Source organism: Vigna unguiculata, chromosome 10 (genome assembly GCF_004118075.2).
Source record: "Vigna unguiculata cultivar IT97K-499-35 chromosome 10, ASM411807v1, whole genome shotgun sequence".
NCBI classification, from domain to species: Eukaryota; Viridiplantae; Streptophyta; class Magnoliopsida; order Fabales; family Fabaceae; genus Vigna; species Vigna unguiculata.
This window is the reverse complement of record NC_040288.1, coordinates 17,409,920-17,427,638: the sequence shown is the minus strand read 5'-3', so window position 1 is coordinate 17,427,638 and position 17,719 is coordinate 17,409,920. Positions and strand designations below refer to the sequence as shown.

Sequence of the window (17,719 nt, the reverse complement as noted above, 5' to 3'; positions counted from 1 at the left end):
ACGGTTAATAAGATAAATTGCATGTTTTATTGCATAAGACCAAAAATGTTTGGGCAATTGAGATTGAAACATGAGAGCACGTGCCACATTAAGAATATGTTGGTGTTTTCTCTCAACACGCCCGTTTTGTTGAGGGGTATAAACACAAGTAGTGTGATGTATAATCCCTTTTGAAGCAAAAAAATCTTTAAGAAAAAATTTTGGACCATTATCCGTCCTAATACATTTTATTTTGGAATCAAATTGATTTTCAATTAAAGAAATAAAATTTTGAACATGTATTTTCACTTTGGATTTTGATTTCAATAAGACAATCCAAGCATAACTACTAAAATCATCCAAGATAGTTAAAAAATATTTTTCACCATGAATGGAGGCCTTAGAAAAAGGCCCCCAAATGTCCATGTGCACTATATCAAATTTTTTTGAAGCTCTACTATCACTAAGGCAATAAGGCAATTTTCTTTGTTTTGCAAAATGACAATGACAAATGTCACAATTTTCATTAATATGTTTTGGAATAAAAGGGAATTGTTCACATAACATATTTAATCGGTTTCCCGAGATATGTCCTAATCTATAATGCGAAAGGTTGGAGTTTGAGATGGTATTGGTAGCACTTTCATTAATGGAAGGTTTGTTTGTTGAAAGAACCTTGGCTTCTTTGTTGACTTATAGATGATAGAGACCTTATTGAAGATTAGCCAAACGAGAGAGTTGGGCCCTGTTACATCAGAAGAATTCTTTTGTTGTTGTGGTTGGAGCAGGGACATTAGGGTTTGATATTGGGCCTGGGTTAATGTTATGGGGCCTCCCTCCTTCTCGAAACTGTTGCCTCCCTCAGTTGGTTCGATCACAGCTGCATTGTTAATGGAGGAAGAGCTAAAGGCATCGCGATTGAACTTTGGCCTCCCTGGGTATCGAGGATGACTAGGGGGATAGCCATGCTTTCCCCAACACACGTCAATGGTATGTCCAGGACGGTGACAATAGGAGCATTTCTTAGTGGAGGCCCCTTTGAGAGCGGAAGAAGGACCAGAGCCACACCCTTTGCCGAAGAAAGAGTGATTAGCTGAATTCACAAAGGCGTTGGGTTCAGTAGGTGAAGATAAAACGAGTTGGCGTTCCTGCTGGACAACCATGGAGAAGACGCGGTTGATAGCAAGGAGAGGATCCGTCAAAAAGATTTGGGAACGCACAACAAAGAAGTGTTCATCCAGAACTTTGAGGAATCAGATTATGAAATCCTGTTGGTGGTAATTTTTGACAAGACACAAGCAAGAAGAAAAGGGTTTGTAGTTATTGAGTTCTTCCCAAAGGGTCTTCAATGCGATGTAGAACTCATAGACATGACGAGTTCCTTGAGTGGTGTCCTGATTGTAAAACAAATCTAATACTATATACAATTGGGAACTAACAAAAGGCAAGATTTTCAATTGAATAATATATCTGACCTACTTCTCAATTCAAATTTTTATCTACAAAAGGTAAAAACGCTGATGTGTCAATCTCTTAGCATTTTGAAGTCTGAAAAAAAAATGGAAAAGAAATTGAAAACCGAAAGTTTTAATTAAAACTTCTTTCTCTCTCTTCCTCAATCTTCTCACCTTCCTCTTTCTCAGTTCTTTCTCTCTCTTTCTCATTCTCTCTGCGACCACCTTCTTTCTTCTTTCTATCTCTTTCTCATTCTCTCTGGCACCGCCTTCTCACTTCTTTCTCTCTCTGTCTTTGTTTCTCCGCGTTCATCATGGTTTCTTTGCCTTTCTTAGCTTCTTCTCTAACATCTTCTTCTGTTCATCTTCTTCTTTTCATCGAGTTGTTTTTAAATCGCAAAAAAACGACTATGGAGATGGTTTATATTTTTTTCTGAGCTTTGTTCTGTTCATCTTCTTTTGTTCATCATTTTTTTTTCTTTACAGGCTTCAACTGACGCTTACAAAGACATGCATCCGAGATTTGCCGTTCATCTGTCCATTTTTTTTGTGGATATCTATTTTTCTTCTTATATTTGTCAGATCTAACTTTTTCATGCGTTTTTTTACAGGTTTAAACCCAGAAGTCGTATTTATTTTGATTTTTCTCAAGCAAGCATCTCATTTTCTTCTTATATTTTGTCAGATCTAACTTTTTCATGCGTTTTTTTACAGGTAAGAACCCAGAAGTCAATTTTATTTTGAATTTCTCAAGCGAACAACTCATTTTCTTCTTATATTTTGTCAGATCTAACTTTTTTCATGCGCTTTTTTACAGGTAAGAACACAGAAGTCGATTTTATTTTGAGTTTTCTAAAGCGAACAACTCATTTTCTTCTTATTTTTTGTCAGATCTATCTTTTTCATGCGTTTTTTTACAGGTTTAAACCCAAAAGTCGTTTTTATTTTGAGTTTTCTCAAGCGAACATCTATTTTTCTTCTTATATTTTGTCAAATCTAACTTTTTTATGCGTTTTTTTACAGGTTTAAACCCAGAAGTCGATTTTATTTTGAGTTTTCTCAACCAAACAACTCATTTTCTTCTTATATTTTGTCAGATCTAACTATTTTTCGTTTTTTTACAGAACTAATATGGTTCACTGAGACATATGGTTTTATTACGCAAATTTCGTTTTCATTTTGACCTTTCTCAAGCGAACAACTCATATTCTTCTTTTATTTTCTCAGATCTAACTAATTTTTTCCGATGATGGTATTTTCTAGGATTGCTACATGTCTAATATGGTTCACTGCGACAGATTTAACATCAGGTTTATAAAAAAAATTTATCTAACTATTTTTGGCGTTTATGTACTTTGATCTAACTGTTTCTTATATTTTTCTTCTGTTTACATGCTTCAAATCAAGATTTCAAACTGATTCAAGAGTCTTTTTCGCTGTACAACTTAACTGGTAAGTAATTTGTATCAAAATCTACCTTTTTATTTACCAATTTATCTGTATTTTTCCACCTTTTACAAGCAACCCGTTCATCTTCTTCATTTTTCTACCTTCAACTCTCTTGGTGTCATTTTTTTTTCGTTCATGGTATTTTTTTAATAATGCATTCTATCAGCAGATCTTTTTATTGTTACCCGATTTACGTTTTTATTTGGACATTTTTCAAAGAGTTCATCATACACTATATTTTTTCAAAGTTCTACACCAAAAAGAGTTAATCTAACTATTTTTTCCGTTTATCTACCTTGATCTAACTGTTTTTTCTTCTGGATACAGGCTTCAAATCAAGATTTCAAAGTCATGCACGAGTCTTTTTCGCTTTACAACTTAACTGGTAAGTAATTTGTATCAAAATACCTTTTTCTTTACCAATTTATCTGTATTTTTCCACCTTTTACAAGAAAACCCTTCATCTTCTTCATTTTTCTACCTTAAACTCTATTTGTGTCATTTTTTTTCATTAATGGTATTTTTTAATAATGCACTGTATCACCAAATCTCTTTATTTTTACCCAATTTTTGACTTTATTCGGACATTTTTCAAAGAGTTCTTCACATTTTTCCAATCACCGTTTACTCCATCAAAACCATTTCGTTTACAAAACGTTTTGTATTCCAACCCCTTCAAATACTGCTTCGAATTTTTTCCAAATCAACCTGTCAATCAGTATTCAAACGCATTAAATTTCGCACTGCTCGAGATAATGATGAATAAACTGCTCCATCATCTGCCACACGTTATAATTACTAAACTTTACTATATTCCAATATTAAATGCCCCTTCCTGAAAAAAATCAACATTAGTAAATTACATTAAATAATTCTTCTTCTACTTTTACGACGCTTCATAATTCTTTTTTTTAACGTATTATTTTTTAATTCGTATTTATTATCCTGTACTTTTACCAATTCAGACTGTCCAGTATGTACGGATACTTCCAATAACTATGATTTCTCCTATTCTTTTTATATATATATATATTCCCTATGTTTACCAATTCACAGTCAGACATCTGATTTTTCTACTGTTACCCATTTTCTTCTCTTACAATTATACTTAATCACCAACCTATTCTCCTGCAATGGAATCCATGCTCACACCACAATCCATACTTTTTTCAGAAATGGTTGGCAGATTCATTTCTATGTTTTTGAAAGACCAGGTATATTTTTTGATTCAAACTCATGTATTTTTGTTATTTATATTTATTTATTTCTTTATTCTTAACTTGCTAATCTTTTAAGGACTTTGGACACGTCGACCGAGTGTTCATAATACGCTGTTGGAAGGACCTTGCTACTAAATGGATTGTTGTTGATTACCAAAGTAATGTTCACCATGTTACTTACAACATGGATATTCACACTCCAATGATTACCCAAGGCTGGAACCAACTAAGATCTTTCTATGGAGATCATCAACTCTCTGCAGAGGATCACCCTGAATTGTTTTTTGAAATTGAAAGTGAAAGAACAAGCAGAGATATCAAAGTTCTTTATCCATTTTTTTGGTATTAAAGTTGAAAATTTTGTATGTAATTTTGTTTGAACTTCTTATATATATCAATATATAAGAAGATTTCAATTGGACTCTTATTTTGTATGCAGTTATTATATATCTCAATATAAAAGTTATATTTTATTATCTTTTATTATATGTATTTTCCTTTTTTGTATTAGATTTTGTTCGACTTCATTTTAGTCAATATAAATTAGTTTTAATTAGAAATTGAATTAATTAACATTAATTACCATTCCATATAAATTGGAAATTTAAAAGTCAGTGAAATACAATAACTATTACTTATTAATTATTATTATTAAAATAATATAAGTTATAAAATAATTAAAATATTTTTCACCATTTTCATAGTCAGAAGAATTTAAGATCAATTTTTATGGAAAAATAAATTTAAAATGACTTTTAAAAAACTTTTTGTATTCCAACGCCTCCAAACAGTGGTTCGAATTATCTCCAAATCAACGTGTCAATCAGTATTCAAATGCATTAAATTTTGCACTGCTCGAGATAATGATGACAACGTGTCAATCAGTATTCAAATGCATTAAATTTCGCACTGCTCGAGATAATGAGGATTAAACTGCTATATCATCTGCTACACGTTTTAATTATTAAATGTTTTCATATTCCAATATTAAATACTAAATCGCCAACCAAGGAGCGTTTCATTTTTTTAAATTTCTCTTCATTATGGTTTTCACTTCTCAAGATAAAATTAATTGCACTGTCCAGAGTTATCAACACTTCTCAAGACGATAATCATGATTGCTCTACGTAATATTATTATCACTAACACGCTTTGATTACCAGTACCTCTCTTCACACTCAAAGATAGACATGTCAAAGTGAGCCAACCCGGCTCACACGGGTTGGCTCACCACGAGCCGGGTTCAAAATGAGTGAACCCAACCCGGCTCACTTTCTGGTGAGCCAGAAATTTTGTAACCCGGCTCAACCCACCACGGGTTGGTGGGTTAAGTGGGTTGGCTCACCAACCCACCTAAAAAAATTATTTATTTATTTATTTTATTATTCAAATATTTAAATAAATTTTTAAGTAACCCATGAGATGACAATCATAGTAAAATCAAGAACCAATGTTTTGATCATGCTCACCACCAATATATGAAGAATTATTTCCAAGAAAGTATCCATTAGTCTAAGAAAGCATGACTAATATTACAAATTTTCTGTCATGCTATTCAACAAAATATAAATAAAAAAAAACTATACATTTTTTTCATGCTAATTTAGAAAAAATTGTTTATAAGACGGTTACTTGAGTAATTTACTATAAAGATTATAGTTAAAGATTAAAGTATCAACATATATATAACTTGACAATCAAATTAATTAAACATTCAAATAATTCAAATATAATTAAGCAACATTCTAGCATTTAAAAATATGAAATTGTGAACAAATATAATTGGAGTAGTAAATAATTTAAAAAAAATTAAAAGAAAATTTAAAAAAAATTTGTAAAAAAATGTTGGTGGGTTAAGTGGGCCAACCCACCTTCAATCCGGCTCGAACCCGTTTAACCCGTGGGTTAAGTGAGCCGGGTTGAGTTCAACCCACTTTTGAAAAAGTTGAATTTTTTTCAACCCAACCCGGCTCGAACCCGTGGTGAACCGGGTTGGCTCACGGGTTGAAACCCATTTTGACATCTTTACTCAAAGATCGCTGCTACGTCTACAATTTACAACTTGTCTTCTTTCAAGGATACTCATATGGGTTCATATGTGTAGATCAGATTTCCAGACATGTATTGGAATATACAACATTCATTTATTATAGTAAGAGAGTGTCATGTCCCAAAAAAACATAATTGGTGGTCTTCATAATTAATGTTTTGGAGCAGTAAGTGTCATAAGATGACATTTTAGGAACCTTTACAAAGTTTTTTTAGAGAAAGTAACTATTGTTTTTAAAATAAATTAAACTAAAAATGGTAATACAATAAATTAATTAGGATTTGGTGTGGAATTTACAAAATATTACATGATATTTACTGAAATGTTTCGTAGTTTTGAGAGTGAATACTTTCAAATATAATTTTCATGTTATTTGATATAATAATATTTACTGTTTAAGAATTATAATAGTGAAGTAAATGGAAATCATAAGTTACAATTTATTTTTAAAATAAATGCAAATCGAGGTAAAATCTAAATTTTCTAAATTTTTCAACAAACAAAATTGAAATAAAGCTCATGCTTCAATAAATATTTATTAAAGTTTAATAAGTTAAATCCATGAATGAAATATATTTGTTTGCTTCCTCATTCCAGTCCCACGTCTTAAAAATTTCAGAGTACAAAAAATATTTATAATTTAAAATTAAAAGAATACATAATGATAACTACCAAATATTTTTATATAACTATTAATAGTTTCTCCTTTTTTATAGACAAAATTAGTTATTTTTTTAATTTTTGTTTTAAAAATAATATTACATATTACAGTTTTTTGAATCTGATTAATTAATAATTTCTTATTAATAAAAAATGCAAATAAAATTATTTACTTTAAATACATTTATTTACCAAATTAAAAATTAAAACTTTTTTTTACTTGGCTTGCTAGATATGCTGTTAATACTTTTCAAAAAATACTTTTCATCTTCCAGAAATTAAAAGATGTTTAGGAGAATAAAAACAAATTTTCAGTTTCTTTCAACACTACTTTCAAGATAAAAATTTGTCTCTTCCAACACATTTTTATAATCAATTTAAATTAGCATTAATTATGAAGAAACCAACAACTTTTTTAGTGTCTCAATACAATATTATATTTGAATTTATTGTATTATAATTTTAAATGGAAAATATTTTAAAAAATCTACATACCTTCTTGAAAAACTTTTATACGGGATCCAAAAATCTGACTAACTAAACATTATATTTATATGCACGATCTATAATTTGTAGCTTTATATCGCTTACTCTTCACATTTTTTGTATCGTCTAATGTTTGTATCTTTATTAAGTCTACTCAACAATTTCTATATTGTCCATCATTTTTATTATTAGAGAAACAACTATTATATTTTTCTACATTTTTTACTCAATATTTCATTCAAAATTAAATTTGATTTCTTAATTTTAATTATCTAAATCTTAATATATTATTTAAAATAATTATATATAATACATTTTATTAAAAATATATATAAATAACTTAAATACATTTTTATTATAAAATCAATTAAAATATTATTATTGAATTTTATAAAATAAAATTTATATTAAATTTAATTATATTTTTATAATTTCAAATTAATTTAATAAATATACTGTAATTTTTAATTTTAAAATTCGATATCCCGTGCGTTAAACGGGTAAAAATACTAGTAAACTTCAAATTGGAGAAATATATAAAACTTCTTATTCCAATATTTTTTGTCAAACAAAAACTTTATAAAATGGAGACTAGTAAAGTAGTAAAATCATAATAATAATAATAAAGAAGGTGCATAATATAATCATAATAATAATAATAAATATATTCATATATTTATTTAAGGTATCGTTAAAAATATTTTATTTAATTAAAATGTAAAATATAAAAAATATCAACATATTTAAAAAATATATAAAGATAAAATATAAATTATAAATTATGAGTTATGAGTTATGAATTACAAATTACAAATCGTAAATAATAATAAAAATAATAATATATTATATTTATTTAAGGTATCGTTAAAAATATTTTATTTAATTAAAATGTAAAATAAAAAATATATCAACATATTTTAAAAATATATAGATTAAAATAAAAATCCTACATCTCAAATAGTAATTATATATTCTTAAAAATTTATTATAATTTTTTTTTGTGAAATTTCTTAAAAAACATATTAGTAGAAAAATATATTTATAAATTCATTTCAGCATAAAAAATTACTTGCGAATTTTTTTTCAAGAAATAACTTATGAATTTAAAAAACGCAAGAAATTACCTATAGAATTGCGTTCTCGTGGTTCTCATGTGCAGGGTTCAATTGTTTTGGGGTTGTGACAGGTGACTCGCATTTCAAATCTGGTTTGTGACACAATAAGCAATTTCTGGCATGTTTAGGTTTGTGATTTCGAACTGGTTTTCTTTGGTGTTCCAATTTGTGTTGTATTGATGGGTGGCTTGTCATAGCGCAATGGCGCAATGGCATGGTGGACATGTGACATCCTATGATTAGTGCAGATTTGTGTGCAAGGATTATGACTATGCAACAAGATATGGTTCGAAAGATATATGAGTGTAGGATAGTGCCACGTGGCATTCCCTGGTTAGGCTGATTTATGAGTCTTAGAGGGGTGAAAATAGAAAAAAATAGAGATGTGAAATTTTATTGAAATTGAATAAAATTAAAATAAAATAGAATTTTATTGAAAAAAAAACTAGAGTTACATTGATAAACTGAATGAAAATCGAAAGCAAAATAGTATTTAAACTTAAAATTATTTTATAATTTATTGAGTTAAATTTAATTAAAATTAAAGTTTAATTTATATTTTATTAGGTTAAAATAATATATGTAGGTATTTTTAATACCCGCAAGTTTTAAAAAATCTACTTGAAAAATCTAGTTGGTATCTGACACACGACTTGTTATCATCCTTACTTGCAACACAATTCTACCAACTTTCATTCATACCACGTTCTAACATCCCTAAAAATATCTACTATATTTCTAACTACATACACATATACTATATTTCTAACTACAGACACATAACTACGTATCTACTACAACCATTATTAATAACCATTATTTTCTAAATGCACTCCATTAATTATCATTACCAAAATCAAAATATTATGTTTGTTTCTTCTCCCATTAAATATACTATGAAACTCACCGACTAAATATGTTTGGTAAAATAATATAAAGGAAAATCATAACTATCTATTTGACACGGTAATAGTTAATTACAAAGTAGAGGTAATAATTCCTAACAGTCCAACGGTCACATCTTCTACCAACAATAAGATAAAACCTGTGCAAAGTTTGCAATAAATAGATTTATGTATAGTTTGAATATTTTATTAAAAAAATAATGGGGTAAACTTATCAAAAGGCGTTAAGTTTGGTTGATCAGGCGCGAATTTCCCTAAATAACAAATGATGGAAAATTGCAAAGAGATGAAGAGTGTGGGAGACACTCAAGCAAGGCGCGTGTGGGATGGAGATGATGGTTTATTAGCACCTAACGGTTAGCATGCGGAATCCTCTTACAATCAATGACTCCCGTACGCACAAACACACCAACATCACTCTCTGTCTCTTTGTCTCTCCGATTCTCTGTTTTGGTCTCAAATGGTATCACACTCTTTCCCTCTTCTTTCCTCTCTCACTCACCTCACCACTAACGTTTTCTTGTTCCGCTTCACATAACACAAGAACAATCCCTTACGGTGGCACCTTCTCTTTCCTTACTCTTTCAATCGAAATATTTATCCACGGCGGTTCCTCCGTCGGTCGCCGCCTCTCCGGCGTGCCCTACTTCGGCGACCTCCATTCTGGCGCGTCTCCGACAGCCACCTAATTGATGCATTCTGAGTTCAAGAGCCTTAAGTGTGTCCGCGTCTGCAAAGACTCCTCCACCGGTAAATCCCTCTGTTATGGTTAGGTCTATTTTGTTTGTCATCCTGTGCGTTTCGTCTCCATTCATGTTTTCTTCGTTTAGGTTTGACGCAATTGTGCTCCGTTTTCTTTTCTTGAAATCTTGATCTTCGTATATTTCTAACTTAATTAATTTCTTGTTATGATATTATATATAAACACGTTGCTTGAATGAAAGAGAACGATAAAGGTGTGTTGATCCAGATCTTTGAGATCGTGTTACTGAAATGGTGTTTGTCATAGCAATTCGTGCAATCAAAACTAAGAATCATACGTTGTTGAATGGAAAAATTATGAGAGTGATGTGGTCACGTCGCGATACTGATACGAGGAAGTAATCGTTAGGCACAGTGAGAGTGGCGGAGAAGAGGTGAGAGGGAGGAATGTCGATTCTTTGTTCACTTTTAATAATATAATATAACCAGTGGACGCCAGTGTGAATTGGAAAAAGGATTTGGTAGAGGGTCCCATGGGCCAGAAATGCTGCATAGCTTGCTTGCTGGGGCTGCTCCTGTGCAGCAAAAAGAGATACTCGGAGAGCATCTTTACATGCTTGTTCATGAACTAAAGGCATAACAATCTACTATTCTATTTTCCTTTTTGTTGTTGAAGGTTAAGTTTTTCAATTCTTATCGTGTGCTTACTGTGATATCTTTGAACAGCCTAGCATAGCAGCAAAAATAACAGGTATGCTTTGGAGATGGAAAATTGAGAACTGTTGGTTCTCCTCGAATCGTCGAAGGCTCTTCCAGCAAAGGTGGAAGAAGTTGTGGAAGTGCTTAAGAACACTAAGACCAAAGTATATGGACAGAACATACTTCGTTCAAATTACCTTTCAGCTCAAGTTGCAGTAAGCTAAACACTTTAACCTGATATTTGAGACATGAATTTTGACATCAATGATTACCTTAGCGTTTCTTCTACAATATATTTCCTCACAAAAAAACAAAATTACGTCTTCTAGGCTTAAGTTTGACAAAATTTGGAAGTGACGATAACAATCATGGATAAGTTTGTTTTTCGGTTTTGATTACATGGATAAACTTTGATGAATCTTAGTTAATAATTTTCGTTTCCTATTCATATGCTATTTACACACACATGTAGAATATATTCCGCACATGTAACCAATTTTTGGTAGCCCTGCACTCTACCACTTACCCAGTTCGTCTTGGACCTTGAATATTTCTATCGTGATCCTCTCTTGTAATAATTAGATATATACCATGATCAACTACCTTGTGACATCCATACCCATAACCCTACCAAAACCCTGACCTCTAAATCCTTACCATAACCCTAACCCTTAAACCCTAACAATAAACTCCAAACACTAAATCCTAACATAAACCTAAACTCTAACCCTAAACATAACACTAATAGTAAACCATAAACCTAACCTTAAACTTAAGCTTAAACTAAAGCCTAACTTTTCTATAATTTTGTGACCGATTTCATTAGAGTTATAATTTGATTCTAGATATATTAGGATTATATTAGATTTCTGCAGGTTTATTAAGAAGTAGTAACGAAAGATTATTATTGTCTCTGTATATCCCTTGCTTTTGTTTTTTTAACTCTTCTACTGTTTCTTTCTCTACATTGATAATCTTCTTCTGTTGCATTAGTTTGTGTAATTAATTATTCATTGATTAGATTATTTTTCCAATTATTTTCATTCTGCACTTTTTTGACAAACTTAACCAATTCTTTTATGTGTTTCCTTCTACCACTTTTCTCTTTTATTAACATGTCCTTACTCATTTTAGTGTACAAACGTTGCATTTTTCATTTGTTTTGATTTAATTTCATTTTTGTAGGTTTGACAACAAGTAATAGGAAATGATTGTTACCGCTTTTGTACCCACACTTTAATTTTGCTTTTCTAACTCTTATACTTTTCTTTTCTGCATTGATAATTTTAATCTATTGTAGTTTGTAATGAATTTTCATTGATTAGATTAATGTTGTAGTTATTTTCATTTCGCACTACCTTGTGTTTTGTAATCAAATTTGAAATTTAGTTTTTACAAACATAACTAGTTATGCTACAGGTTTACTTATACTAATTTTATCTTTTATTAACATCTCTTCTCACTTACTCTAATGTAGCAATGTTGCATTTTTCATCTGTTTTGGTTGAATTTTATTTCTGTAAATTCATTAATAAGTAGATGTGAAAGATTGTTACTACCTCTGTACATATCCCTTGCTTTTGTTTTTCTAATTCTTATACGGTTCTTTTCTCTCCATTGATAATATTTCATTCTGTTGTAATAGTTTGTGTAACTAAATTTTCATTAATTACATTATTGTTGTATTTATTTTAGTTTTGCATTATATTGTGTCATTTAATCGGATTTTAACTTATGTTTTTAAAAACTTAACCGACTTTTCCATTCAATTGCAATAGTTTGTATAATTAATTATTCATTGATTACATTATTGTTCCATTTATTTTAATTCTCCATTGTTTTTACAAATTTAACCAACTTTTCTATGCATTTTCTTCTACTAATTTCATCTTATATTAACATCTTACTTACACCAAAGTACTAATGTTGAATTATCATTTGTTTTGGCTTAACTATGTTTCTGGAGGTTTGTTAAGAAGTAGTTGTCACACATTATCGTTGCCTCTCTACAACGATTGTGGTTTTGTTTTTCTAACTCTTCTACTTTATTTTTCTCTACATTTAATATTTTTCTTTGTTTTATGAGTACTGTATTTTCATTAATCAGATTATTGTTCAAGTTATTTTCATTTTGAATTATTTTTGTGTTATTTAATCAGATTTTAACTTTAGTTTATACAAACACAACCACTTTTGTTATGTGTTTCCTTTTACTACTTTTCTCTTTTATTAACAACTCCTTACTCACCCTAGTGAACTAACATTGCATTTTTTATCTACTTTGGCTTAATTACATTTTAGCATGTTTGTCAACAAGCAGTAGTAAAAGATTGTTATTGCTTTTATAAGACTACTTTCATTTTATTTTTTCTAACTCTTGTACTTTTATTTTCTTTGGTTTGATAATTTTGTTCTGTTACGATAGTTTGTGTAATTAATTTTCATTGATTACATCATTGTTCAATTCATTTTCCTTCGACACTATTTTGTTTCATTCAATTATTTTTTAACTTTAGTTTTTACTAAATTAATTAGTTTTTTGAAGTGTGTACTTCTACTAATTTTCTCTTCCAAGTGTGTTAACAAGAAGTGGTGAAAGATTGCTATTGTATCTGTACATATGTCTTGTTTTTTTTCTAAGTCTTCTACTGTTCTTTTCTCTACATTTTGTTGCAATAATTTGTGTAATCAATTATTCGATGATGACATTATTGTTCCAGTTATTTTTATTCGGTACTATTTTACAAACTTAACCAATTTTCCATATGTTTCCTTCCGCTAATTTTCTCTTCTATTGACATCTCCTAATTTACACCAAAGTACTAACGTTACATTTTAATCTTTTTTGGCTTAATTATGTTTATGCAGGTTTGCTAAGAAGTAGTTGTCACACATTATTGGTGTCTCTCTACAAATGTTGTGGTTTTGTTTTTCTAACTCTTTTATTTATTCTTCTCTACTTTTGGTTAAATTATGTCTTTGGTCCCCATTTTCGTTCAAAAATATTGATTTGGACCTTCTATTTTTGTAAGTCTCAATTAGGTCCCTAATATCGAAATTTTGTATCAATCATGCCATTGCTATTAAATTAGGTTAGTAAAGGAACAATGAATAGGCATGATTTTATCTCATTAAACAATGACCAGACAAATAAATTACTAATGTGCATTATTGTTTTTTGATAATTAACGTATATTAGAAATTACCTTCTCCTTTGGCTCTCAACTTATCAAACATCTTCATTGCCTCATAAATCTTCCTAGCTTTGCACAACTGATTAATAATAATCCCAATGGTCACAACACTGGCTTTATCCCCATCTCTTCCATTTCTGCCATTAGTTTATTCATTCACTGAGTGTGCCTCTCCCTTCCCAACCCAACTAAGAGAGCATTATAGGACACAACTTTAACCGCAATTGAACCACCCAATCTGCAAAACCTGCCATGCCACACCATTCTTTCAGTGCTGACACATCTTTGTTATCATTTGGGTTAGCTTAAACACATCAAGGAAAACCCCATGCTCACACATCATGGTAACCAACCCCTCAGATTCTTTATCAACAAGGCTTCTTCGATGGCGCTTCTTCTTCCCAGTACTCTAAAAACAACTTCAGCCGTGAAATCATCATGAGGAATCATAATCCTTTTCAAGCATTCAGTCAAGCACGAGGAGTGCATCATCAATGCAACCCTATTTAAAAATCCCCTTAGGTAATTCATTGCAAAGTCCAAAGCTTTTGGAAGAAGAGTGGAGCTCCTTGAACAAAAAGCAAATCGTGCACCATGGGAGATCGATACCACAATATCTACTCACTTGAACCTTGAACTGCAACGAAACCGCGATTCCATCTAACACGTTCGCATAGATGATCATATTCATCGAATACCTAAATATTTTATTATTCATTAATCCCCATTTCCCTTCAAAAAGAAAATCTCAATTTTGTAAAAGGCTAATGTATATTCCACCTTCTTAGAAAAATCCTAATTTGCAGTATATGTTAATTATTAAAAAAGAATAATCCACATCACTAATTTGATTTGCCTAATCACTGTTTAATTAGACAAAGCCATGTCTATTCACTGTCCCCTCAGTCGTTTAACCCAATTTTACAGAAAGGGAATGATTGATATCATTTCTTGAAAATATGGACCTAATTGAGGCTCATAAAAATAGAGGGACCAAATCCATTTTTTTGAACAAAAATTAGGACTAGAGATATATTTAATCTAATTATTTTCATATTTTATAAGGAGTAGTTAATTTTAATTAATTAGATTATTGTTCTAGTTATTTTCAATCTGCTCTATTTTGTGTCATTTAATCAAATTTTAAATTTAATTTTTACTAACATAACCTTTTTCCTATGTGTTCTCTTTTATTAATATCTTCTTACCCCCATTAGTGTACTAACATTTTATTTTCATCTGTTTTGGTTTAATTCCATTTCTGCAGGTTTGTCAACAAGTAGTAGTGAAAGATTGTTACTACTTTTGTATCAACATTTCAATTTTGTTTTGTCTAACTCTTATCCATTTCTTTTCTCTACATTAATAATTATGTTATGTTACATTAGTTTGTGTAATTAATTTTCCATTGATTATATTATTATTCTATTTATTTTGATTCAATTAGATTTCAACTTTAGTTTTTAGAAATTTAACTATTTTTCTATGTGATTCCTTCTACTAATCTTCTCTGTTATTCACATGTCTTTACTTCAGTGTACTAATATTTCATTTTCATATGTTTTGTTTTAAAATGGTTTGTGGAGGTTTGTCAACAGGAAGTTTTCACACATTATTCATGCCTTTCTACAAACGTTTTAATTTTGTTTTTCTATCTCCTATATTCTACGGTTATGTCTATTTTGATTTTTTTTCCTACTATAGTGTGTGTTTAATTTTCATTGATTAAATTTTGGTTTTGGTATTTTTCATTTTGCATTATGTTTGTTTATTTAATGAGATTTGAAGTTTAATTTTTACAAACATAAGTAGTTGTGCTATGTGTTTTGTTTTATTAATATCTTCTTACCCACTCTAGTGAACTAACATTTGATTTTCATATGTTTTTTTGTTTAATACCATTTCTACAGGTTTGTCAACAAGTAGTAGTGAAAGATCGTTACTACTTTGGTATCAACATTTCAACATCATTTTTCTAAGTGTTATACATTTTTTTTCTCTGCATTGATAATTATGTTATGTTATATTAGTTTGTGTAATTAATTTTTCATTGATTCTATTATTGTTCTATTTACTTTCATTATGCACTATTTTGTTTCATTCAATTAGATTTGAAATTTAGTTTTTACAAATTTAACTATTTGTTATTCACATCTCCTTAATTCAGTGTACTAATATTTCATTTTCATATGTTTTGTTTTAATACTGTTTGTGCAGGTTTGTCAACAGGAAGTTGTCACACATTATTCATGTGTCTCTATAGACATTTTGGTTTTCTTTTTCTATCTCTTATATTCTACCGTTGTGTCTATTTTGATAATTTTTTTCTATTATAGTGTGTGTTTAATTTTCATTGATTAGATTTTGGTTTTGGTAATTTTCATTTTGCATTATGTTTGTTTATTTCATCAGATTTGAAATTTAATTTTTTCAAATATGACCAGTTATGCTATGTGTTCTGTTTTATTAATATCTTCTTACCCACTCTAGTGTACTAACATTTGATTTTCATCTGTTTTTGTTTAATTCCATTTCTATAGGTTTGTGAACAAGTAATAGTGAAAGATTGTTACTACTTTGATATCAACATTTCAATATCATTTTTCTAACCCTTATACATTTCTTTTTTCTACATTGATAATTATGTTATGTTACATTAGTTTATGTAATTAATTTTCCATTGATTATATTATTGTTCTATTTACTTTCATTATGCACTATTTTGTTTCATTCAATTAGATTTAAAATTTAGTTTTTACAAATTTTACTAGTTTTTCTCGGTGTTTCCTTCTACTAATCGTATTTGTTATTAACATCTCCTTACTTATGTGTACTAATATTTCATTTTCACATGTTTTGTTTTAATACTGTTTGTGCAGGTTTGTCAACAGGAAGTTGTCACACATTATTCATGTGTCTCTATAGACATTTTGGTTTTCTTTTTCTATCTCTTATATTCTACCATTGTGTCTATTTTGATAATTTTTTTCTATTATAGTGTGTGTTTAATTTTCATTGATTAGATTTGGTTTTGGTAATTTTCATTTTGCATTATGTTTGTTTATTTCATCAAATTTGAAATTTAATTTTTTCAAATATGACTAGTTATGCTATGTGTTCTGTTTTATTAATATCTTCTTACCCACTCTAGTTTACCAACATTTGATTTTCATCTGTTTTTGTTTAATTCCATTTCTATAGGTTTGTCAACAAGTATTAGTGAAAGATTGTTACTACTTTGGTATCAACATTTCAATATCATTTTTCTAACCCTTATACATTTTTTTTCTACATTGATAATTATGTTATGTTACATTAGTTTATGTAATTAATTTTCCATTGATTATATTATTGCTCTATTTACTTTCATTATGCACTATTTTGTTTCATTCAATTAGATTTCAAATTTAGTTTTTACAAATTTTACTAGTTTTTCTCGGTGTTTCCTTCTACTAATCGTATTTGTTATTAACATCTCCTTACTTATGTGTACTAATATTTCATTTTCACATGTTTTAATTTAATACTGTTTGTGCAGGTTTGTCAACAGGAAGTTGTCACACGTTATTCATGCGTCTCTATTGACGTTTTGGTTTTGTTTTTCTATCTCCTATATTCTACCGTTATGTCTATTTTGATAATTTTTTTCTATTATAGTGTGTGTTTAATTTTCATTGATTAGATTTTGGTTTTGGAAATTTTCAGTTTGCATTATGTTTGTTTATTTAATCAGATTTGAAATTTAATTTTTAAAAATATGACCGGTTATGCTATGTGTTCTGTTATTGTTTAATTCCATTTGTACA

At 29.3% G+C, this 17,719-nt stretch overlaps 1 protein-coding gene across 2 annotated transcripts; it reads left to right on the top strand.

Moving 5' to 3' along the window:
• The first annotated feature begins 2,849 nt into the window (after positions 1–2,849).
• Positions 2,850–4,502, top strand: LOC114166527. 2 transcript variants are annotated; one of them, XM_028051276.1, is made up of 4 exons: positions 2,850–2,885; positions 3,210–3,267; positions 4,056–4,096; positions 4,179–4,502. In XM_028051276.1, the coding sequence occupies exons 2-4, from the start codon at positions 3,234–3,236 to the stop codon at positions 4,449–4,451; spliced, it is 348 nt and encodes a 115-aa protein (XP_027907077.1). In that variant the 5' UTR covers positions 2,850–2,885; positions 3,210–3,233; the 3' UTR covers positions 4,452–4,502. The 2 variants fall into 2 exon arrangements, with proteins under 2 accessions (XP_027907077.1, XP_027907076.1); XM_028051275.1 differs by lacking the exons at positions 2,850–2,885; positions 3,210–3,267 and having other exon boundaries at positions 4,012–4,096.
• The last annotated feature ends 13,217 nt before the right edge of the window (positions 4,503–17,719 follow it).

Coding starts and splice junctions, on each gene's coding strand:
- LOC114166527 (XM_028051275.1), top strand. CDS start 4,016: ATGGAATCCATGCTCACACCACAATCCATACTTTTTTCAGAAATGGTT. Junction 4,097..4,178: donor CTATGTTTTTGAAAGACCAG/GTATATTTTTTG, acceptor TAATCTTTTAAG/GACTTTGGACACGTCGACCG.